The sequence below is a fragment of the Lemur catta genome, chromosome 23 (genome assembly GCF_020740605.2).
Source record: "Lemur catta isolate mLemCat1 chromosome 23, mLemCat1.pri, whole genome shotgun sequence".
Lineage (NCBI taxonomy): Eukaryota > Metazoa > Chordata > Mammalia > Primates > Lemuridae > Lemur > Lemur catta.
Window position 1 is genome coordinate 24461549 of NC_059150.1, and position 25236 is coordinate 24486784.

A 25236-nucleotide genomic window follows, 5' to 3' on the forward strand; every position below is an offset into this window, starting at 1 on the left:
TTGTTTGCTTCATCAAGAAACTGGGAGAAATTATCCAAAACCTAATGTTGTTGTCAGAATTAAATGAAGAGAGTATGATATCAGAAAGATGGTGAGTGTTTAATAGTTACATATATTTTCTATTGAATTGCCTACAATAGCAGAAAGTACAAAAAAAAAATCAAGTAATGAAAATAAGAGATTCAGCTATCCAGATATTTGGTGAAAGAACAATGATTTACTTGCTGTAGATTGGAATAAGTATTTGTTGTCTGAACTGTTTACTTGTTCTCAAAATGCTTTGGAATTAAAAAGAAATAGCCTAAGAATCCAGAATGTCTGTGTAGTATTTTTGTCATCTGTCTAATTTTTTTTTTTTCATCTATGTCATGACCTCCTTTTTTCTGTGCCCTAAGAAATGTCTTCATGATCTCAACAGGAAAGCTAGACTGGCCTGGAAAATGAATTTGGTTAAAAAATAAGAAAATATTTATAAAGTATCTAGACAAGAGCTGAGTGATAAATAGCATAAACACATTTTACAGATCAGCCATATGGCTAAACAGAAGGGGGATGGACATGCCTGAAGTTCTGATTTGGGTGGGGCAAAGGCAATATATGTAATCTAAACATTTGTACCTCTGAAATATGCTGAAATAAAAAAAAATTAAAAAATAAAAAACAGCTTATAGAAAAAAGAACTAATAATATAGCTAATATTACATTACAGATAATATGAGAACTCGACTTTCAAACCAAAGGTTTATATTAAAATTAGTTTTCTATTGAAAGAGTTTTCTCCTCAAAATATATTTCAGTAACAGTAGTTTCTCTGCAAGAAAAAAAATGTCTATTTACCTTTGAACTAGTTATTTGAACATTTATTTTATATCATTACATTACAATTTGTGAATTCTAGAAATGCGATTTTATTGACATTGGTAAAGTGCTGGAATAACTAGGTTTTCAGGACTTGAAATGAAAATGATTATGCAGAGTATGCTGATTATTGGTTCTTAGAATGTAGAAAAAGAATGGCATGGCAAGTTGCTAAGGAAATTAAGGGTTTGCTTTCTCCATGATATGCCTTATAATCACACTGATTTTTCTTCATGTTTTCTGAAATGTTCTGATATTTACTTGGGAATTGGTTTATCTGACTACTTTAATTATGAATGTGTCTTTAGGATTGGTTTCCAAATAAGGGTAATAAACATACCACTGCCATTGTGCTATTAACTATAAAAATGTAATTGAATAAGTATTCTACCTAGTTGGATTTTCCATAAAGATAATTGAAAGGACCTTCAAATGTTTGCATTAAAAAATCTTGGTGAATTTTCCCAAGGTTCTAACAAACTATATCAAAATAGAACTTATTTCATGGAAAAAAGGAATCCCACGGCACTTCTTTTTAATAACTGTTCAGCTACAAAATTTTATTGGTATCTTTTTATGTTCCCTCTAGAGGATGTAATGCACAAAAGCATTGCCACGGAACATATAAAATTACAAATGAAATTTATTGTAAAAAGTAGAATGTCTTCTAGACTGGTGTCAGTATTTATTTCATTCATAAACCAAAACTGCAGTATAATATATTCATTGTCAGCAAGTTCATGTGTGTAAATTGCCATCCAATGTTATTGACTGATATAAGACAGATATTGAAAAGACAATTTAAATTTACTCTTCCAAACATAAACTGTTCCACAAAAGCACTGTAAAAACTCCTTCAAGATTTTGGGTTGTGCTTGACATTTATGGTTAACTACATAATTTGGTCGTGTCATAATCCATCGTGTTTGGCAATTTGGCATTAAACGCCTGCAGAGCAGATTGGATTCTCACCACTTCACTGGTAGACAGCTTGAGTCTGTGACGAAGCAAGCAAGAGAAAAGATCTAGACGACGCTGACCAGGTGGTGAGAGTTTATTTACACGGTCTCTTATCTCCAGCAGCTGCAGAAGTGCTGAGTCCTGGGATCCCTGAGTGTAGGGGTAGTCCAGCTGCAAAATCAGGTCCCGAATCGCTTCAGGGTCAAAGTGCATGCTGTAGCCAAACACTTGAATGTTATTGATTTTCATATAGCCCAGGTTCCGGGAAGGATCAATAAACTCCAGAGGTTCGTAGTAAATGCTCTCATTGCCATTGGGACCACTGGACTTGATGCGACTCCTCAGGTAGATGTGCACCGTCTCAAAGAACGTCTTCCATTTGTTCCCCAGAGTTAGGGTCCAGTTGTAGCACTGCAGGGGCAGGTCCAGCTTAGTCCGCTCCCAGTCTGGAAAGCTGTTCTCACTCACGGGCATGAACCAGCTCTCAGAGTGGCTGCCCCCGAAGGGGTTGATGTAAACAGCCAACACGGGCTCCAGCGTGCTGTTTTTAGTTAAGCAAATCTGCAAGGAGAGACCCAGGATCATATGGACGAGGCTTGACTTGTACTTGTTGCTCTTCAGGGTGAGCAGCATCCGCTTGCGCCAGGAGGGGTCAAACCAGCTGTTGAGGCGCATGTCGTTGCTGATAAAAATGGCGTGGACTTCGATGCGCCTGTCCGTCTTCTGCAGCAGGTATTTCATCTCGAGATCCTGCAGGTCGGTCTCAAAGCCAATGTAGTGGTCGGTGGACTCGGCGACCTCCGGCTTGCAGAGCCCCTGGCTCAGCATGTAGCCGGCGTTGCAGGCCCCGCAGCGCGTGCGGTTGTCGGGCGCGCAGGCCCCGCAGGCCGAGGCGTCGCCCACCGCGCAGGGCAGGAGCGCGGCGCAGGCCACCTGGTCGCTCGGGCACGTGCACGAGTGCGTCTCCTCCGAGAAGCTGCCCAGGAGGCCGTTCTCATTGCAGTAGAGAAAGGACTGGATGCGAGTGAGCCAGTACGTTGAGGTTCTAGAAATACAAAACAGAACGAATTTGCATAAATACAAATATGCATATTTTTTTGTGCACTGCAGTCAAATAAACCTTAGCCCTGAAACCGTCGCTCTCATTGCTTCAGGTCATCTCCAGTCAGTACTTTAAATAAAATAAAAGATCCATATAGCCCATAATTAGATTGCATGCCGTCTTGTGAGTGCACATGGAAGCCGATTGTAGATGTAAGTATATCAGTTACTGTTTTGAAATGATAACCGACAACAGAAATAAAAGAGATTTTAGCATAAAATATCTAGAATAGAATTACAGCATATAAATGATACTTCATTCGTTTAGTTTTAGATTCATAGAGCACTACTAGTGTTGCATTAAGCCTGAATAGAAAGTATAATAAAAATAAAAGAAGAGTATACCACTCTAAATTGTCAATCGATGTATTTAGATCTTAGGGTTTTTACCAGCATTGAAAAACAAGTACCTACTAAGAGGGAAAATAATATTGAAACATGTTGGATTTTATTCTTACAGGCTGCTCAAGAAAATAGTTGAAAATATCTCATTAAAACCAACAAGTTGTTTTAATAAGGGTTAAGTGTGTTAGTTTAATGTGTTTGATTTGAGTGATTAACATTTTTTATCAAGCTAATCACGATTCCAATTTCAAATCTCACTTTTCCAATTTTCCCACATTATTCAAACTCTTTCGATATGTTGAAAATCTCAGTAAAAGAAAGAAGGAAAAATGGTGGCCTTGTCATGAGATAATCCCTGGTTTTTATAGTGTTGCTTTTTTTCCTACTAGCTGTAGGATCATGGAAAAAGTTGCACAGCCTCAATAGCATGCAGTTCTCCTATGTAAAAAATGGGAATAGTAGTATCTTCCACGTGGGGTTTTTGTAAGAAATAAGTTACACTCAAACTATACGCATGTATTTAGAACATTGCACAGAGTTCCACAGTTGCATTCAAAAATTGTGTCTATTACTTTTGGTACTTTTATCCCTTTCTGGTGTTCACATTTAATACATTTGGAATTTCCTACAAAACATATATGTTGTAATCAATCTTTTAGATTTATTATATCATTACTATTTAAATAAATTGTATTGCAAAGTACTAGTAAAGTAGAGGTACTAATCTGTTTAAACAATCAATAAAAATAATTCATTAAGATATTCAGAACAATATTTGAGGTATTTGTATTATATATCCATTTTTGGTCACAGCCCATCCTCCCCTTGCAATGTAACACATTTTTTTTCAAGGTGAGCTCTTCCCTGTTTTCTTCAATAAATTAAAAAGCTCCTTTTTTCTGTCTCTTAACATCTATTTATGTTTTCATAGTACATTTTTCCACTCAAAATGTTGATATTATTTTGTGTTTTCTGGTTTATACTCTGCTTCTCTCATTAAATATAATACCCAGCTTTCCAGAATCCTGTGTGTTTTGTTCATAGCTATATATCCTATGCTCAGTAGAATACCAGGAGATCATAGGCCTTTGCTATTTATTGAGTATTGAATAAAATGCATGGGTGAATTAAAAGAATATGTTTTCAATAAGTGTATTTTTAAGTGAAACTTAAAATTTAACATTTGATACAGCTGGGAAGTTCTAGGTCCGAAATAGTAGGTAGTGGAGTTGTGCAACATACGCTTTGACATTTGCACAATTAAGCACATACAAAAGCCTTTCTTGTCCGGCTTCTCTAAACGCAACTATTTTTTATTGACCTAGAAGAAAAGGAAGAAACAAGACATAAAATGTTTTTCTCTTAATTATTTCTTATACTGAAAAATAACCACTGGGATTATAAATCTATTAGATTCATGCTGTGGTTTGACTATATCCCCCCGAAGTTCATGTGTCAACACTTGATTGCCGAGGCAGCAATGCTGGCAGGTAGGAGCAGGTGTTTCGGTCATCGGGGCCCTGCCCTCGTGCCTGGATCGAGGTCATTATCTCAGGAGTGGGTTTCTTATAAATGGACAAGTTAGGCCCCTCCTGCTCTCTCTGTAGCCCTCTCTGTACCCTTCCACCATGGGCTGATGCAGCCAAAAGGCCATCACTGCATGCCCGCCCCTTAATCTTGGACTTCCCGGTCTCCAGAACTCTGAGCCAATACATTTTTGTTCGTTATAAATTACCCAATCTGTGATATTGTGTTATAGCCATACAAAATGGACTAAGAAAATTCATCTCTCAATTTCTCCAGATATTTTTAAGATATTTTCTCTGAAATACTCTCCAGGAGTATGGCCAAAGGTTATGAAATCACAAAAATGTGAAGCCTTTTGGCACTTCATGAACAATACATTTATATATGAGTATCTCTGCCATTCTTGCTGTGGTTCCTTGTTTTGTTATCACAGAATATAGGTGCAAAATGCTTCCTTTTTCTCAGGCTTACAAAGTACCTTGATTAATTATTTCTATATTCCGTCTCAGAATACAGAGATTATTATTATTGATTCATTATCTGCAGTTACTGATGCGTTTATTCCATTCCAGTCTTTCTCCACCAACTTTCTTTCTTTCTTTCTTTTTTCTTCTTTTCTTCCTTTTTGTTTTTCTTTTCTTGAGACAGAGTCTTGCTCTGTTGCCTGGGCTAGAGTGCCGTGGCGTCAGCCTAGCTCACTGCAACCTCAAACTCCTGGGCTCAAGCAATACTTCTGCCTCCCAAGTAGCTGGGACTACAGGCATGTGCCACCATGCCCGGTTAATTTTTTTCTGTATATTTTTAGCTGTCCAGATTATTTCTTTCCATTTTTAGTAGAGACTGGGTCTCACTCTTGCTCAGGCTGATCTCAAACTCCTGACCTCGAGCAATCCTCCCACCTTGGCCTCCCAGAGTGCTAGGATTACAGGCATGAGCCACCGCACCTGGCTTTCTCTTCCTTTTTCCTCCCTACTTTCCTCTTTCCCTCTGTCTCTCTCCCTTTGGACCTCTCCTTTTGCTTCTTTCTTTAATTCTATTTATTTCTATCTAGTATAAAGTATATAAAATACATATCCTATGTGGATTGAAAATTATATTTTCTTCCGTAAAACCAAAGCACAAATTCCCTGAGCTAACCCATCTCTCACTGTAACCTCTAATCGTGTTTCCAAATCATAAGGACAAAACAAAAAATTGAAATAAATAGTCCTAAGGCTTAAGGCAGAGCTTACAAAAGTAGGGCACTGTAGAAAGAATCATTTGGTCATTTTAGAAAAGCAATGGCTTTTCCAGCTTTCAGTCTTTTCTAATCTTTTTCACATCCCGCAAATGCATTACTGAAGGAAGGTATTTCAGCTTCCTGGGTTTCAGCTCGTCCTTTATGAATATTGATAACTCAGCACAGTTGTCAAAGCCCTGCTACCCTGGGACTGAACAGCTAACGTGGATTTTCTTACTTGCTGCTTCTTGTCCTTTCTCCGCTAGTACCTACCTTTTGACTATTTTACTGTGTTTCACGGGAGGGAACAGATTTTTCAAGAAAGAATTAATTCAGTAATCTTTCTTTTCTTTACTCCTTGTAAAAAGTCTTGGGTGAAAACTTGGTGAGAAATAAAGGCTAAGCAAGAATCAGGATTGTAGAATGGATTTTTCACTTACCCCAAAGTTCACAGTTGTCTTTTTTTTTTTTATTCCAACAAAGTAGAATTTAGCTCCTCTTATTTTATTTTAAACTTTAAGGAAATTTTGAAGAAAAAGTCTTAAAAATTCAAAATTAGTATTATCAAGTATTTTTTCACTTTGTTTCCTTTTATGCCTAAATATTAAAACCACTAAAATAATATTACATTTTATTCATATACATAAACTTTAGTTAGGCAAACTGTTTAGAATCTACTAGGGCTAACGTCTGAGAATACAACATTCAGAGATGGACTACAAACTGTGTGGATGGCAGGCAGGACTTTTTGTTGCTTTTTATGAAACACGTGCCATTGTTCCTGACATGGACTTAATAGCACTTCAGTAAAGATTTCCTAAATAAAGAAATAAAAATGGAAGAGAGAAATGAAGGAGAGAGGGAATAAGGAAAAGCAAAGGAGAAAGAAATGATAGTGAAGGACCTATGGATTGTGGAAGAACAGAAGAAAGAAACTGGGAGACGACACAGATTAAGAAAAACCATTGATGGGATAAATACAATGATATGAACCAATTCAAGGGTGTAGAAACTGCTTATCTATCAAGAAGAGAGTTTGCATTTTGAAAAGAATTTCTCAAAATGCTTTAGGGGATAGTATTACAAAGAGAAAAATACCTTCCACAGTTAACTAAAATTTACTTGGGAAAAAATCATTAGCTAAAAAGCCAGTAGCATTTATATTACTGAGAAATCATGTGTCATATTAATTTGAGAAGTTTAAATGACTGTTTAGTCCGGTCATCTGTGTTCAAACTGAAATACTCTCGGTGTATTTAAGAAAAGCTCATCTCCACAGGATATACCTTATATGAGCAGCGAGTGTTAAGAGGGCCCCAGAGTAGGAATCTGAATACCTGATCTGCAAGCCAGACTTTACCCTGTGACCTCAGACAAGTTACTTTGCCCCCTAACTTTCAGAAGAAGCTTTGGAATTTAAAGATTGCTTCAAATTTTGATTCTGCATGAAGCTGGAAAATATATATGTGTACATATATTTTCTTTCTTTTTTTTTTTTCTGAGCCTTGATAATTGCTGATCTGCTTCCAGGATGCAAGAATGTAACACAGGAATAGCTCCTATCACAGAGACTCATGCTTGGCAACTGCTTCTAATGAAACAACTTGAATGAAATGCTTGTCTCTAAAACGCTCCTGCTATAAAGAATAAAAGCTAAGATATGATATTATCCCTTTAGTTTTGGTGATGTTAAGTATGATTGATGAACCTGTTTTCCGGGCCCTACCGCAGACATAATATAAGAATTCTAGGGATGGAGCCCAGGAATTTCATGTTAAAATATGCAATCCCAGAGAACCGTTATGAACACACAGAAGCAGCAAGTTTCCTAAGTATGTAAAGTAAGAACAAAAACCAGTTATTGGAGGCTCCTTGGAGACTAGCTAGCCATCTACATGGAAAAATATGTACACAAAAAGTAGGGAAAGGCTGAAAGTTCTGTAGAGAAGAGGAAAGCAGCAGATGGTTTTCAATTTACATACATTTGGGGCTCGGTGATTACTATGTCCACTAAACTCTGCACCAGAAACTTTGGGCACACACATACACAAAAAGAATAAGCCAAAGACGAAAGCCTGACTTAATAAATTATTTCTGTTCTATCCCAACATTGTTAATTAACTGTTTGGTGAACATCTTTTATGTCATGTGCTAACCCTTGTTCATGTATTTTTTTCAATTCCTTTCAGTGGCTTATAAACTAACCTCACTTTAAAATTTGAAAATTACTGAACCTCATACATTTTGCTGAGTAAGCATTAGAATGAAGACAAACTCAGAGAAGCAAATATTAATATTATTTTTAAAATATGTGCCAAAAGTTTTGTTCCACAGGACAGTGAGGAAAAGTGCTCAACAAATGACCTTGGGAAAAAGTCATTTATTACCACAGCAGAACAACATCAAGGATAAAATAATTTTTATTTTTGATATAATGTTTAGGTTCCTGAGCAACATTATGCTCACTGTATGGTTTAGTACTGTTTTGGGACCCAAACTGTTAATTTTAAATCCTTCACCTGGAGAGTGGGAATAAAACATATCATAGGGTTGTAAGAATTAAAGCACAATTGTAGGTAAAGTACTTTAGAGATGCCTGTGCATGGAATAAACAAGAATAAATATAAATTCCTGTTCTCATTATCACTTTTATTGCAGTTGTCATCTTTTAAAGAAATATCATTGTAGGCAGTTTCTTTATTATAACTGCATTTTTTCTCTGAAGATGGAATGTTTCATTTTCTCCTCAACAACTCATGCGTTCATGCATAACATTACACTGTGTCTCTGCATTTCACCTTTATCAAAATAGACGCCGTTTTCATAACATGATCAAAACCGCATTTAAAAGTACATCTATGACCTTTCGCTGATACTTCTGAAACCCTCAAAATATCTGTAAAACAATATTGCTTAAATTCAGGACACACATTCTAGATGCCTAACAGTTTGCAAAGAGGTATTAGAACATATGTTGATACAAAAACAATTACTTTGTCTCATGGTTAAATCCTCTCTGAGCACTAATAATCTTATTTCAAAGTCCCTTCTTCCAACCTTCTAATCCTTTATTGTGCTCTACAAAGCTGTGCAATGTGGATCCCAATTTAAAACCTAAACAATATGATTTCCTTATCTTTCTGAAGTTAAAAGATTTTTTTTTTTTTTTGGTTAGGCCACTTTATTTCAGCCTTCATAGATTTGTTCTTATCAAATACGAATACTCTAAATGTAAATTTGGAATTAAGCACCCACAGCCATTTAAGCAATCCTAAGCTGATTGTTAGCTCAGTCACAGACCAATAGAACCAAATAACACTCTGTCACTCTCCTGCCTCTGCTGGTCTGGCCATCTCAGCTTTGGCAGTGTTGCCCGAGGCTCATGTTGACACTCCTGACACACAACAGTTTCATTTTTGGAAATAATTTCACACCCCAAGAAAAGGAAATGTCAATTTTAAAGGTACCTCGGCTGTGAATCTCCCATGAAAGTACACACACACACACACACACACACGTTTTAATTTATGAATCTATATTCAAATATCTAATAATTTTTGCTTGTAAAAGGACAATGAATAAGTGTGTGAAGTAGTTGAAGATGTAGGTCATATTTTAATGATAATATTAGCTGATGATATCATTCATTGAACTTTTCTCAGGTGTATAGTAACGTTACCAACATTATTTTATTTTATCCCCCAGACTCCTACTATTACTGATATAATGATGGTTATTACCCTAATTTATAGATAAGGACATGAGTTGTAAAATGTTTAAATAACTAGATCTTGCCCAAGGTCAAACAGCTAGTATGTGTGAGAGCTGAAATGGTATCCTTAGTCTCTAATTCCACGGAATCACAGCTTCTCAAGGTTATAAACAACATGATTCAAATAATTTGTGAATTCATTTGGTTAAGGGCTATAAACAAAAACATCTGCTTCTCAGAGAGCTACAGAAACATTATGCCCCATTTGACAATATAGCTCAAGAAAAATCAATGCATATGTCTCTCTTCTACTTAGGATATAAAATATGAAAAGAAACAGGTGAACATTCAGTCTGAGAAATGAGAGGAACACAAAAATTTTCTAATAAAGGAAGAGGGCAAAATAAGTGTCTTCCTTTACATAAGTGTCAGTAGAAAAAGTCATAAATAACCCTAAAATTTCATAAACACAAATGAAAATAATTTATCTTAAAGTGATCCAAAATTGTTGTCTTGTGGCAAAATTAAACATATATCTTTTCTAGAAAAATACACATTCTGTAAAAGACTTAAAGAATCAATACAGATTAAATTGTTTTGACCATGATCTTACAAGCATGGATAAAACAAAAATGAGAAATTGTGGTACCAAGAGCAAGAAATAACAAAAATCAGAATCAGAACAGCATAAGCTATAGAAATTGGGATTATTTGATATATAAAGTAAATTATCAGGACCATATTTAAATTTTATCAAGGGAATAAAAAATTTAAAAAAGGCACCAGGGACTATCAAAACAAATTTGGAAAAATGAAAAAGAAAATCTATGAAATGATGATGGTAATGATTGCAATTTAAACTTCCTTGAAAGGTAAAGCAGATTGCAAAGAATTGGTGAATTAAAAGATAAATGGGTAGATAATACTAAAAATATATATCACAGAGATAAAAAGAGATTAAAATAGATTGAGAGAGGATAATATTAGAAAAACTACAAATATCTAATCATAGTTTCAAAGGAAGATAATAGAGAAAATAAGCATGATTCCATATTAAAATTATAAGTATTAATTTTCCAATATTTATGAAATGCTTAAATCCTGAGAGTCATAAAACACAAAAAATTCCAAGAAGAATAGGTAAGCATAAATACACACCTATTTATGTCATAGTTAACATCCAGTTCACCAAAGTCAATCTTCAAAATAGCCAAAAAGGAATAAAGGCCCCTTGTTAAATTAGTGATAACAAGAGTGACTGCTAAAACTGAAATTTTACACCTAATGAATATGCCTTTCAAAATTAAAGGTGAAATATAAACAATTAGATAACACACATATAATATATAATATAATAAAAATGTAGGCAACACAATATAAGAAATTATTTTAAAACATTAAAGTATAACTAAATCAATGTGATAATATGCAATACTCATGAATAGAAAGACTAATCAAAGAAGATATCAATTTTCCACAAATGTATTTCTATATATAATGCAAAGTCACTCAAACTTCCTATAATTTTTCTTTCCTTTTTATTGAAAAATCTGTATAATAGCAGAGTAGGTTGTATTGGATCAACCCTCCCAAACATGATAGTTACAAAATTTGAACAAAATAGAAAGAATAACTGGTTAGAGGTATTATAGAATGACCAAACAGCCAAAAGTTAAATTAATTTTTAATCTTGATGAAGGAAATAATACTACATTCATATGTTTTTCCCCCAGGACACTCTCCAGTCTGTGCAACATGGGTAGGATGAAACTAAATCAGAAGCCATACTCTTATTGGCTTGATGTGTAAAGGATAGGAATAGGGCCTTCCAGAGAAGCTGTAAATTTACTCGGATAGAATGCTCATTAAATTTCCCTAAAATCCATGATTGACCCATAAATTGTGTAATTGTAAGGACTCTGAGGAGACATTCAGAAAGCAAAACCTGAGTGAGCAGAAATGCTGAGTAGACATATTTTTTGCTGCCTATCAGTAAACAGTGTTTGCTGTTTGAATATCTTCAAGGTAAAGTGGCTTGTTAAACACCTCTGGCTTTACATTCAAATGCCAGAAAGGCCACATCTTTGTAGTAAAGATTGCCAAAAGACAAAAATAGTAGCCCTACGCTGACTCTTAAACTGTAACAAACTCATTATAACAAAGTGTAAAACCAAATATCCACAAGGATGATATTGTTAACAATTAATTAAACTGCCCACCAGATTAAACACTCCAATAAAGATAAAATAAACCAGAGTCAATATACAACATCATCTATAATACCCAGAATATAATACCAAATCACTGCAATTATGAACATGCAGGTAAATGTCATTAATGGTAAAGAGTAAAAACAATTCATAAAAACAGACCCTATGATAGCCTATATTATTGGTATTTATTCATAAGTAATTTAGTGATTTTCAGAATTAAAAGAAAAGACAAATTTGTCACAAGAAGACCTGAACTACAAAAAATTCTAAAGGAGACATTTTTGGAGGGGGGTTCAAGAGAGGTGATTGACTAGAGGCACCCATCACTCACCTCCTCCACAAAGAACCAAAACAGTGAATAAATAATCACACATCAAATAGATCATCTAAGAGAGAACACTAAGAGAGAACAGTATATACTTCAACACAACAAGATTACATAAACTCGTTTGTGGAAGGTCTTCTGGATAGGACTGTGAATTGATTAGGGGGCAAAGAGAGAGACCTCTGAAAATACTGAGAGGTAGCATTTTTATCTAAATATAATGAGCATTATTTAAAGGGCTATATGGATCATTAATTTTGGTTAAAATTCTTAAACGATTAGATTCAAAATTCAAAGTTTTTCCCTCTACACAACAGTTATACAAAATATAAGCTGTTTTCTCTGAACTTGAGAACATGAATAAATTTGCATCTTTTCTTGAATCTTTATGCCTACTTCCTAGTTCATGCTATTTTCCTTTTTGTGTAACCCCTCTCTGCCATGGCTGTTTATTTTTTAAACTTATTTTGAAAGTTGCCACTATGAAGCATTTCCAGAATTACCTAGGGAGGATCAGGCATCTCCTTGGTGATCAAATTGTAATTTATACCTATTAAAATAAAACCTAACATTATAATTATTTGTTTGCATATCTTTTTTGTCAAGGTCTAAAACTGATCTATTCATCTTTGTGTTCCTTGGATTTGTAAATATTAGGAACAGCCCATGTTTCCCACTAGAAAAAATGGAGGAATAAATTAAAGTGCTGGAGTGAGTGCATGATTCTCATGTTTTTCCTAATGAGCATGTCTACATTTCTCTGTAGACTGTAATTTCTCTGTAGAAATTAGTGTGCTCACATATCACAAATTTTCTACATGCCATGTGAATTGCTGAATATTGGTAGAAGTGATTATAAAATAAGACTTATGTAGCTTCCAAGAATTATACAGAATATTAAGTATATAATTTCATAGATGAATACAAAGTGCACCGGACTAGGACTCAAAATACTTGGGATTTAATCCCAGTCCTACACTTAGTGATAAGGACGCCTCTATACACTAAAGTAGTAACCGATTAACCATCATTCTCTCTGTTTTTGTCCGTCATTATTCCTGCTTTCATTCTTGGTGATTTTGCTATCTAGTCAGAAATTCAATCTAAAACCTTGGTCTCTCAGTTCCCTGACATTCTCATATTCAACAATTTTGAGCATCATCAACATCTGCCATTCACTTATGATTTTATTTTAACCCTTATCTATATTGGATTCCATGAATTATAATTATAATAATACTTTTGCATATAATTTAAACTTTCTGTTTTCATGTGGCAACATCATAACCCAATTGAAACCCTAATGTTGGCTTACTCTGTGACTACACATGAATAGCTAAACACGAATGGAAGAAATCACACAACCATGTTGACTGGCCTTACTTTAAATTTATCATATAATCACACATCTCAAGAGGTTCTTCAGTGCAACTCGTTAATACTAGCATGTTTACCCAGGCATTTTGGTCTTCCAATCCACATGATGACTTTCACAAATAATTCAAATAATTCATTCTTTTCAAATGGCCACAACTTCTCACTTCTAAATTCTAAATGCTTCTAAATTCATATATATGTTCTCAATTCCCACTGATTTGAATGGATGGATTACTCCTGATCTCTTCTAAGGTCACCATCTACCATGCACTGAATACCATCTTCCAGTCCCTGTTCAGGATTTTTCCTCCTGTAATAGTTTTTATTTTCTTAACCATCACAGTATCTCTCTGTACATAACAATATATAGCACCATGAAAAGAACCCTACCTTAATGTCTTCTTCCAGATATCATCCAATTTCTCTATTTCCTGTTTTTAGCAAAATTGTTCAAACATGTTGATTACTTCCACCATTGCCACTTTATCTACCTTTGTTCTTGATTCAACTCTAATAACTCTTTTCCCCAATATTTCATGAAAATTGTTCAGCTTGAAATTACCAATTAACTCTATATTGTGGAAATTTCTCAGATTTCAGTGTTACCAATGTCTCAGCAGTAATTGAACTCAGCAAAACTAATATTTTGGCAGAGTTGCTTATTCCTTATTCAAACATTCCCTTAACTTGGTTTCTTGGACACTACGTTCTTGTATTTCTCCTATCATTCCATCTCACTAACAGCTATTAATTAGTCTCCTTTGTTAGAGTTCTTTCCACTCTCTGATCTCTAAATTTTTGAATTTCTGAAGGTGAAGTTTTGTAATACTTTTATTTTGATCTATGTACACTACCCAAATGATTGGATCTAGATTTATTATTTAATTATCGAATAGTAATACATGCTAATGCCCAAAGTCTTATCTTCGATGTAGATTTAGTCCCTGCAGTCAAGACTAATGTATACATTTGCCTATTAAGTGTCTCCATCTGGTATTACATATGCTAAAATAAACCCCTTTTTCTTTCACTCATCTAAATATGCATTAATATTGTCCATTTTAATGGACTCACTCACAGGTTCATCCTAGTTGTTGTGGCCTACTCTGTAGCCACTCTTATCTCTCTCTTTCTCTCACACCTGGCAGTCAATCTTCCAGCACAGAATAAATTGAAGACTGGCCAAAGCAGATGAAGCCAAACCAATTGGGAGGCTATTGTAACTGGCCAGGTGAAGGATGATAGTGATGGGGACTAGGGTGGTGGTTTTGTATTAAAGACAAACACAAATAATCAGAAGGAAAAATTAGCAATTATATTTCTAAATCAGAGCTCATTCTCTCATCTTTGCCTTCATTCATAAACTACCCTCACCACAGATTTGAAAGAAGGATAAACTCCATCCTCCATCTTCATCTCAATCTGATATTTGCATCATTTCATGCAAATGTCAAAAAGTACCCCCAAGGAGAAAATGTAGATATTGTAAGAATATATTTCACATCTGCACAAACAATAGTAATCCCATTATTAATACAAAAATAATCTCCAAAGACCATTTTCCACTTGCTTCTTTGATACATAGAAAGTAAATTCCTTGCATTTTAGAATAGCTGCTTCCCTCACCCCTTCAACCATCCACCGCCAGTATTCAGAAATACTGACAGATCTATTCTCTGAGCACCTGATTATACAATGAAGAAAATGCTTACTGGCAAAATAACTGTATCTAATATTATTCGATTTTCTCTGGCATGAAGATAAATTACTAAGCTCTTTGTTTCAATATTGGATGGACAGACATCTTGAACTGGCTATATGTAATAAAAACTTCCGTGGTGTCAATAAATCCATTTATTCATGTGCAAAGTCTAGATGATTGTATCTTATCTTTTTACATTATAAAAATAAAATTATAGGATATATAAAAAATCCAGTGATATCTGTTATCAAATAATTTCTGCCTTCCAGATTTTTCAATATCTACCATATTTATTCCCACCAGAGAAACTTCTCTGAAAGGAACTATTTTTAACAATACAAATATTTAATTTAGAGTTTCATTTTAAGTTGTTAAGATAAAACATTTCTGCACTTGGACAATAAGTACAATAGCAATGTATGTTAACATTTTCATCCTCACTCTTGAATCATTCTTTTTTTAATTTCAGCATATTACAGGAGTACAAATATTTAGGTTACATATATTGCTTTTGCCCTGCCCAAGTCAGAGCTTCAAGTGTGTCCATCCCCTAGACGGTGCGCATATACCCATACCCTCCACCCCTCTCCCACTTGCCTGACACCGATGAATGTTACTTCTATGTTTGCATATAAGTGTGATCAGTTAATACCAATTTGATGATGAGTACATGCAATGCTTGTTTTTCCATTCTTGTGATACTGCACTTAGTAGACTGGGCTCCAGCTCTATCCAGGATAATACAAGAGGTGCTAGATCACCATTGTGTCTTTCCTACAGTGCCTAGTAGTTCATTTTTATTGCTGATTAATAACATAAAGAATTTTATCTGGGTCCAACCCACATCCTTAAACTTCTCTTCCCTTATCACACATTCTCACATGATTATTGCTTTAATTGTCATTTTCCTGTTCATTATTCCAAAATGTATAGGTCTAGTTCAAATGTCTTTCTGAATTTTAAACCTAAGTGTGTAACTATTCTTTAGACTTTCCCACGTGGGTAAAGGCACCGTAAGCACTATTAAATCAACATACCAAGAAAACGAGTGCTCACATCTACTCCAAACCCTGGCATCTCACCTGTTCCTCCCCACTAATTCAAAGCAATTCTCATATTTTATTTTCTATTTAAATTAATTCTCCCGACAAACACACCACTGAGCAACCTAAAAATCTAAGAATCACAGATCATGTTTGACTCTCAACCTCTCTTCAAAATGTCAACACCCCCTCACATTCAGCCATTAAAAATCAACTACCAATTATGAGTATTTTAGGGACTTTATTCATAGTATGCAAAGATAATCTGTCTGCTCCCCACCTCACCATCTTATTACATTATTCTCCCAACTAATCTCTCTGGTTTGCCTTATTTGACTCCCCATAATCCATTCTCCTCACAGTACTAAGAGATAATTCTCATCAAGGCATTCTCCAACCTACAATTTAGTGGCCCCACTGTTTTAGGATAACAATCAAATTGCAGGGATGACATACAAAGTCCTTTATATTATAGCCACTCTCTATATATCCAGCCTATTCTCTCACCATTCTCTAATTACTTTGTCTTTCACTGTTTATCTCATTGAATCCTAAGACATCTGGGACATATTCTTGGGTGATTTTTTAAAAAGAGATCCATGTAATAATGCAGTTTGAGAAACTCTGATAGTCTCTCAAATTAGACTAGGCATGCTACAGTCTTTTTTGGGACATTTCATTGAAATCTCTCCCAGTCCACATCCTCGATACTATTAAAGCCCCCACATCTTTAGGATTTAACTAAGAAGTTATTTATTAAAAAATCCTCATATGATCACTAAAAATTGAATCAAGGTCTCTGTTATGTGCTCCTTAGTGTCCTACACTTACTCTGGCTCAGTATTTAGCATAATTTATGGTAATTATCTATTCACCTCATGCTTTCCTTTAAGAGAAAAAGAGGTACTTCAAAACAAGATTTGTGCCTAGTACATAACACTTGGTACAAAGTAGAGGTTTTTAAAAATCTTGATAATAAATGACAAGACATGGCAAGTCATCATGCTTTCATGTACCACCCAAGAAAATCTAAAAACCTGAAAAGCACAGTAGTTATAAAAGGCATAAGTATTATGTATATTACTTATGTCCTTCAAATTATTGAACAATTGTGGGTAGCACAGGATTAGTATCTATTCCATAATAAGAATATCATGGAATATGCTAAAAAAAAATTGCGAAGTTTCCATTGAAGTTATTGTGGGTTCTAACTATGACAGTGCACAGGCATACTTTCATAGAGCTAATTTAATAATTAAACTTTACAGTTTAGATGAGATAGATATAAATTCATTTTGAAGAAACAAAAAATATCTTCTAAATCAGAAATTAGAACAAAAGAATATAATTTCAGAATAATCAAAGGTGTTAATTAACATTTAAAACTATTTGTCTAAATAACCCTCTCTCCATGGGGGATCTGAGCAGAACGGGAGCCACAGATGCATCTCAGAAGCCCTGTAGTGACTGCGTCAGCAGGAACTGAACAGAGGGAGAATCTAGCTGCTGAGCAGTGCTGCTGCATGGCCCTACAGCCATAGCTCCAAGGCTCCATGCCTCAGTTGGGCCCTGTTACTTCACCTCAAGGCTCCGGTGCTGCCACTGGCCTTGTGGCCTGGCTCTAAGGCACCCACACTGCCATTGGGTCCCACAGCCTCACCCACGTGATTCCCACTGGCTGCCTGGAGGGAACTGCCTCCAAGGTCCAACACACTGCCAGTGACCTGCTAGCCTCAAGCTGCCAGCACACCTGGATCCAGTTGGAGTGAATGCCTACAGCCCTGACACTCAGGACCACTGCCTTATCCAACTGCCACTGTCACTACTGCAGGGAGACTCAGGCGAGCAATCTCCCACATTGCCAGCCTTTGTGGAGATGGATTTGACTAGCTCCCAACCTGAGCTTCCAACACCAGCCAGAGGAACAACCCACCACTGCGCACAAAGATCATCCAGCACCAGCTTGGACTGTGGCAGTCATGGGGAAATGGGAAAATGCAGATCAACTGCAAGGCAGGCTCTCAGTGAACCTATCCCTCCCCTGCTGGGTTAATATTCCAGAGTAGGTCACAAAAGCACCTACTGGGGACCTCTCCTCCTTCTCACTAAGTAGGCAAGTTACCATCAAAGAACAAGTTCATTGCAAATCTATCTGCTCTGAGCTGAGAAAAGATGATTCAGATGAGAAAATACCAGCACAGAACTCTGACAATATCACAAAATCAAGCTAGTTTGACATCCCCAAGGCATCTACAGCAATAGACCTCAACCAAAAGGAAATTCTAGAAATTTCAGAAATGTACTTTAGAATATGGATGGCAAATAAGATGAATGGGATTCAAGAGAAAGTTGAAAACTAACACAAAGTAGCCAAGAGTATATTTCAGGACATCAATGAAAAAATTTAAAAGATGCTAAAGAGCTATAAAATATAAGAAAGGATATAACAGAACTTAAAGAAATGGAAGAGTCATTTAGGGAATTTCAAAATATGGCAAAGAGCTTCAGCAACAGAGTACACAAAGCAGAAGACAACATTTCAGAGCTTGAAGACAAGTCTCTTGAACTAACCCAGTCAATGAAAGATACAGACAAAAGAATAAAAAAGAATGAAGAATCACTCAGAAAAATATGTGATTATGTGAAGTGAACCAACAGATGAATTACAGGTATCACTGATGGAGAAGAAGTAAAACCAAAAAGCATGGAGAACTAATTCCAGGAAATTACTGAAGAAAACTTCCCTTGTATTGCCAAAGATTCAGATCCAAGATGGTCATGAAATACTGGGAAGATTCATAGCCAATAGGACATTGACAAGACACATAGACCTCAACTTGGCCAAAGTCAAAATGAAGGAGAAATTCTACAAGCAGCAAGACAAAAGCAATGACTAACCTCAAAAGGAAAATCCATCAGGCTAACAGCAAACTTCTTAGTAGAGACCTTACAAGCTAAAAGGGATTTTTAGTCTTTCTAAACACAACAACTGCCAGTCAAGAAATCTGTATTATGCAAAACTAAGTTTCATAAGTGATGCAGAAATAAACACTTTTCCAGAGAAGCAAACACTAAGGGAATTTGTTTCTATTAGACCTGCCCTATGGGAAATACTTGGAACTGAACTATACATGGAACGGTACAATAGATACTCACCAGTGTCGAAACACTAGAAACTTAAAGCTCACAGCTCTTATAAAACATGAATACAAGAGGGAAATAAAACAGCGAGGTCTCATGCAACAATGATGAACAGAATACAATTCCACATATCAACACTATCAGTGAACATGAGTAGTCTTAATGCCCCACTTAAAAGATATAGACTCGCTGAATGGATGAAAAATTTCACCCCTAATATATGCTATCTCCAAGAAACACATCTAACTCCCAAGTACTTGCACAGACTCAAGGTAAAGGGATGGGAAAAAAATATTCCACACAAATGGAAACCAAAAGCAAGCACGTATAGTCATTCACATATTAGATAAAATAGATTTTAAAACTACAGAGGTATAAAAAAGACAAAAATGGTCATTATACATTGGCAAAGGGACCAACTCAACATGAATACATAATAATCCTAAACATATATACACCTAACACAGGAGCTCTCAGATTCATAACACAAATTCTACTAGATCTAAGCAAAGAAATAAATAGTAGCATAGTAATTGCTGGGGAATTCAACACCCCACTCGCAGACCTAGACAGATCCATCAAAGCAGAAAATCAATAAAGAACACTGGACTTAAACAGGACTCTAAAACAAATGAACCTAACATACAGTTACAGAACATTCTACCCCAAAACTACTGAATATATATTTTTCTCATCAGCATATGGGACATTCTCTAAGATCGATTATATCTTAGACCACAAAAGAATACTCAGCAAATTCAGAAAAAAATGAAATCATGCTATGTATCTTCTCAGTCCACAGAGGAATAAAACTAGAAATCAATGCCAAGGGAAACACTCAAATCTACACAAAGTCATGGAAATTAAACAACCTGCTGCTAAAAAATCCTTAGGTCAATGATGAAATTAAGACAGAAATCAAAAGATTCCTCAAACTGGACAACAAAGAGTACAAAAGCTATCACAATCCATGTGATACAGAAAAAAGCAATCCTAAGGGGAAAATGCATGTAGCCTTAAAGGCCTACATCAAAGTGACAGAAAGATCTGAAATTAACAATCTAATATCACATCTCAAGGGACTAGACAAAGAAAAGCAAACCAAACTCAAAGCCAGCAGAAGAAATAACAAAGCTCAGAGTAGAACTAAACAAAATGGAAACCAAAAAAAAAATAGTAAAAAGGATCAATGAGACAAAAAGTTGGTTCTTTGAAAAGATAAACAAAATCAATAGATTAACCAGAAGTAGAATAGAAAGGACTAAAATAAGCTCAATCAGCAATGAGAAAAGAGACATTAAAACTGATACCACAGAAATACAAAATATCATCGGTTCATACTATTGAAACCTCTATGAATATAAACTAAAAAATGGAAAGAAAAATGATAAATTACTGGAAACACACAAATTCCCAAGCATGAATGAGGAATAAATAGAAATTCTGAATAGAACAATAATGAACAATGAGATTAAAGCAGTAATAAAAAAAATTCCCCCCCAAAATCCCCAAACCAGATGGATTCACAAATGAATTCTACCATATCTACAAAGAAGAACTGGTACCTACCCTACAGAAATTATTCCATAACCTCAAGAAGGAGGGAAGCCTCCCTAATTCATTCTGTGAGGCCACATAAACAGAAATAAAAACAAAGACCATATGATCATCTCAATAAATGCAGAAAAAGTATTTGATCAAATCCTATTCCCTTTCATGATAAAAACCCTCAATAAACTAGAAGGAACATGCCCAAAATATTAATAATAAAAGCCATACATGAAAAACCCACGTGAACACCATACTGAATATGGAAAAGTTGAAAGCATTCCCCCTAAGAATTGGAACCAGAGAAGGGTGCCCACTTCACCATAGTAATGGAAGTCCTAGGCAGAGTAATTAGGCTAGAGTTAGAAACAAAGCATATTCAAATTGGGAAAGAGGAGGTCAAACTTTCCCTATTTGTTGATAACATGATCTTGTTTATATAAAACACTAAAGACTCCACCAAAAGGCACCTAAAATTGATCAATAAATTCAGCCAAGTCTCAGGTTATAAAATCAATGTACACAAATTAGTACCATTTCTATAAACCAATGACAGTCAAGCTGAGAATCAAATCAAGAACTCAATATGATTCATGATAGCCCCAAATAAAATGAAATACCTAGGAATATACTTAACAAAAGACATGAAAGATCTTTATAAGGAGAAGTACAAAACATCAATGAAAGAAATCACAGATGACACAAATGGGTAAACATCCCATTCTCATGGATTGGTAGAATCAACATCAAACGTTCGTACTGCCCAAAGTGATGTACAGATTCAGTGACAATAATTCTGTGCTTCATTTGGAACCAAAAGAGAGCCCAAATAGCCAAAGCAATCTTAAACAAAAAGAACTGGAGGCATCACATCACCTGACTTTTAACACATTAACGGCCATGAGAATTGTATTTCACTCACTCTAATTGTGACCTCAGGGTTGCATGAAGCATATATAAAATCTTACTTGTCAGTGTTATTATTGTTACAATTAATATTGCAATTTTAATTCTAAAAACATGGATTAAATGAGTAGAAGTCAATAAATTTCACTTTTCCATTTATGTTTACCTTTAAATTACAACTGAAGTTTTTATTCTGTTTTCATAATAAAACAACTTTTCCCCAAGGAAAAGTTCCTGGGTTTTTTGTGTGGCAGTCAATGTGTTAAATTATACTACAAGGCTATAGTAACTGAAACAACATGGGAATGGTACAAAAGTAGAGACGTAGACCAATAGAACAGAATACAGAACCCAGAAATAAAATTATCTATCTACAGCACACTGATCTTTGACAAAGCAGGCAACAACATACACTGTAGAAAGGAAGCCCTATTCAATAAATAGTGCTGGGAAAACTGCATAGTCACATGCAGAAGAATAAAGCAGGACCCCTATCTCCTACCACTCATGAAAATTAATTCATGATGGATAAAATACTTAAATGTAAGGCATGAAACCATAAGTGTTCTAGAATAAAACATAGGTAAGATTCTTCTGCACATCAGCCAATGCAAAGAATTCATGACTAAGTACCCAAAGACAAATACAGCAATATCAAAAATTAATAAATTGGACCTAATTAAATTAAAAAGCTTCTGCACAGAAAAGGAATTAATCAACAGAGTAAATAGACAACCTACAGAATGGGAGAAAATATTTGCAAACTATACATCCAATAAAGGACTAATATCCGTAATGTGTAAAGAACTCAAACAAATCACCAAGAAATAAAGAACAACCCATTAAAAAGTGGGCAACAGACATTTTTTCAAAAGAAGATAGACAAATGGCCAATAAATGTATGAAAAAATGCTCAACATCACTAATCATCAGGGAAATACAAATTAAAACCACAATGAGATATCATTTTACCTCTGTCAGAGTGGCCATTATTAAAAAGTCAACATACAATAGATGCGGTACGGATGCAGAGAGAAAGGAACACTTATACACTGTTGCAAGACTGCAAATTAGTACAACCTTTATGGAAAATATTGAGATTCCTCAAATAAAAAATTGTAAACTTGCCATTCAATATATCAACCCCACTGTTGGGTATCTACCCAAAGGAAAAGAAGTCATTTTATCAAAAAGACACCTCTACTCAAATGTTTAATGTAGTACAATTCACAATTTCAAAACATGGAATCAACCTAAGTGGTCATTGATTCATAAGTTGATTAAGAAAATCTTATACACACACACCATGGAGAATTACTGTTATAAAAAGGAATAAAATAATGTTCTTTGCAGCAACTTGGGTGGAACTGGAGACCATTATCCTGAGCAAAATTTCTCATGAATGGAATGACCAACATCACATGTACTCTCTAACAATTGAGAGCTAAATGATGGGCACACATGGGCACAAGAATATGTAAAGATCATTGGAATCCAAGAAAAGGGAAGGTGGGAGGGGTTGAGGAGTAAAAACTTATTATCGGGTACAATGGATGTTATTCTGAAGATGGGCACACTAAAAGCCCTGATTTTCATTTTTTTTCTTTTTTTAAATGTATAAATAACATTTAATGAGAATTATTTTTATTTTTAATTTTAATTTTTTATTTCAGAATTTTATGGGGGTACACATGTTTTGGTTACATAATTTGCTTTTGTACAATTTAAGTCAAAGATATAAGTGTGCCTTTCACCCAGTTAGTGTGCATTGTACCTGTTAGGTGTAAATTTACCCATCCCCTCCTCCTTCCTCCCACCAACTTGATTTCCCTTCAGTTTTACTTCCATATGTACACATAAGTGTTGATCAATTAGTTGTAATTTAATATTGAGTACATGTGGTGTTTGTTTTTCCATTTTTGTGGTAATTGACTAAGAAGAATGGCCTCCATATCCATCCAGGTTATTACAAAGGATATTAGATCACCATTTTTTAATGGCTGAGTAATGGTGCATATACATATACCACATTTTATTAATCCACTCATATATTCATGGACATTTGGGTTGATTCTACATCTTTGCAATTGTGAATTGTGCTTCTATAAACATTTGAGTGCAAGTGTCTTTTTTATAAAATGTCTTTTTTTCCTTTGGGTAAATACATAGTAATGGGATTGCTGGATCAAATGGTAATGTAAATGGATGGGAAAACATATCATGCTCATGAATTGGCAGAATCAACATTGTTAAAATGCCTATACTACCCAAAGTGATTTACCAATTCAACGCACCTCATTAAAATAGCATCACTACTTTTCGCAGACCTCGAAAAAATGGTTCTACACTTTGTATGGAACCAGAAAAGACCCCGGATAGCTAATAAAATTGTACATAATAAGAACAAATTGGGAGATATCACTTTACCAGGCTTTAGGCTATATTACAAGATTATAGTAACCAAAAGCATGCTACTGACACAAAAACAGAGACATAGATCTATGGATCAGAACAGAAAACACATATTAATTCATCTTCATATGGCCATCCGATCTTTGAAAAAGTAGACAAAACCATACACTGGCACAAAGAATCCCTATTCAATAAATGGTGCTGGGAAAATTGGATAGCGACATATAGCAGGTTGAAACAGGATCCACACCTCTCACCTCTCACAAAATTTAATTCATGGTGGATAACATACTGAAGCCTAAGCCATCAAACTATACGGATTCTAGAAGAAAATGTTAGAACAAGTCTTGTAGATATTGATCTAGGCAAAGGATTTATAAAGAAGACCCCAAGCAATCACAGCAACAACAAAAATAAATAAATGGGACCCAATCAAATTAAAAAGCTTCTGCACAGCCAAAGACTCAATCAATAGAGCAAATAGATAACCTGCACAATGGGAGAAAATATTTGCATGCTGTACATTTGATAAAAGGCTGATAAGCAGAATCTACAAAGAACTCAAGCAAATCAGCAAGAAAAAATCAAACAACTACCCTACAAAGGGGGCAAAAGAAATGAACAGAAACTTTTCAAAAGAAGATAGACTAATGACCAACAAACACATGAAAAGATGTTCAGTATCTCTAATTATCAGGGAAATGCAAATCAAAACCACAATGAGATATCACCTAACTCCAGTGAGCATGGCTGTTATCAAAAAGTCCCAAAAAAAAAAAAAAAAAAAACAGATGCTGGTGAGGATGCAGAGAGAAAGGTGCACTTACTTACACACTGTTGGTGGGAC

At 35.1% G+C, this 25236-nt stretch overlaps 1 protein-coding gene across 2 annotated transcripts in view; it reads right to left on the reverse strand.

The window, feature by feature from the left end:
• Positions 1-1387: 1387 nt before the first annotated feature.
• BRINP3 (BMP/retinoic acid inducible neural specific 3) overlaps positions 1388-25236 on the reverse strand; it is a 394969-nt gene continuing 371120 nt past the window's right edge. Inside the window, exon 8 of one of the 2 annotated variants that reach the window (XM_045535963.1) lies at positions 1388-2863. In XM_045535963.1, coding sequence (XP_045391919.1) covers positions 1747-2863 — 1117 coding nt within the window. In that variant the 3' untranslated portion in view covers positions 1388-1746. The remainder of the gene's footprint in view (positions 2864-25236) is intronic. The other variant, XM_045535964.1, reaches the window with a different exon arrangement.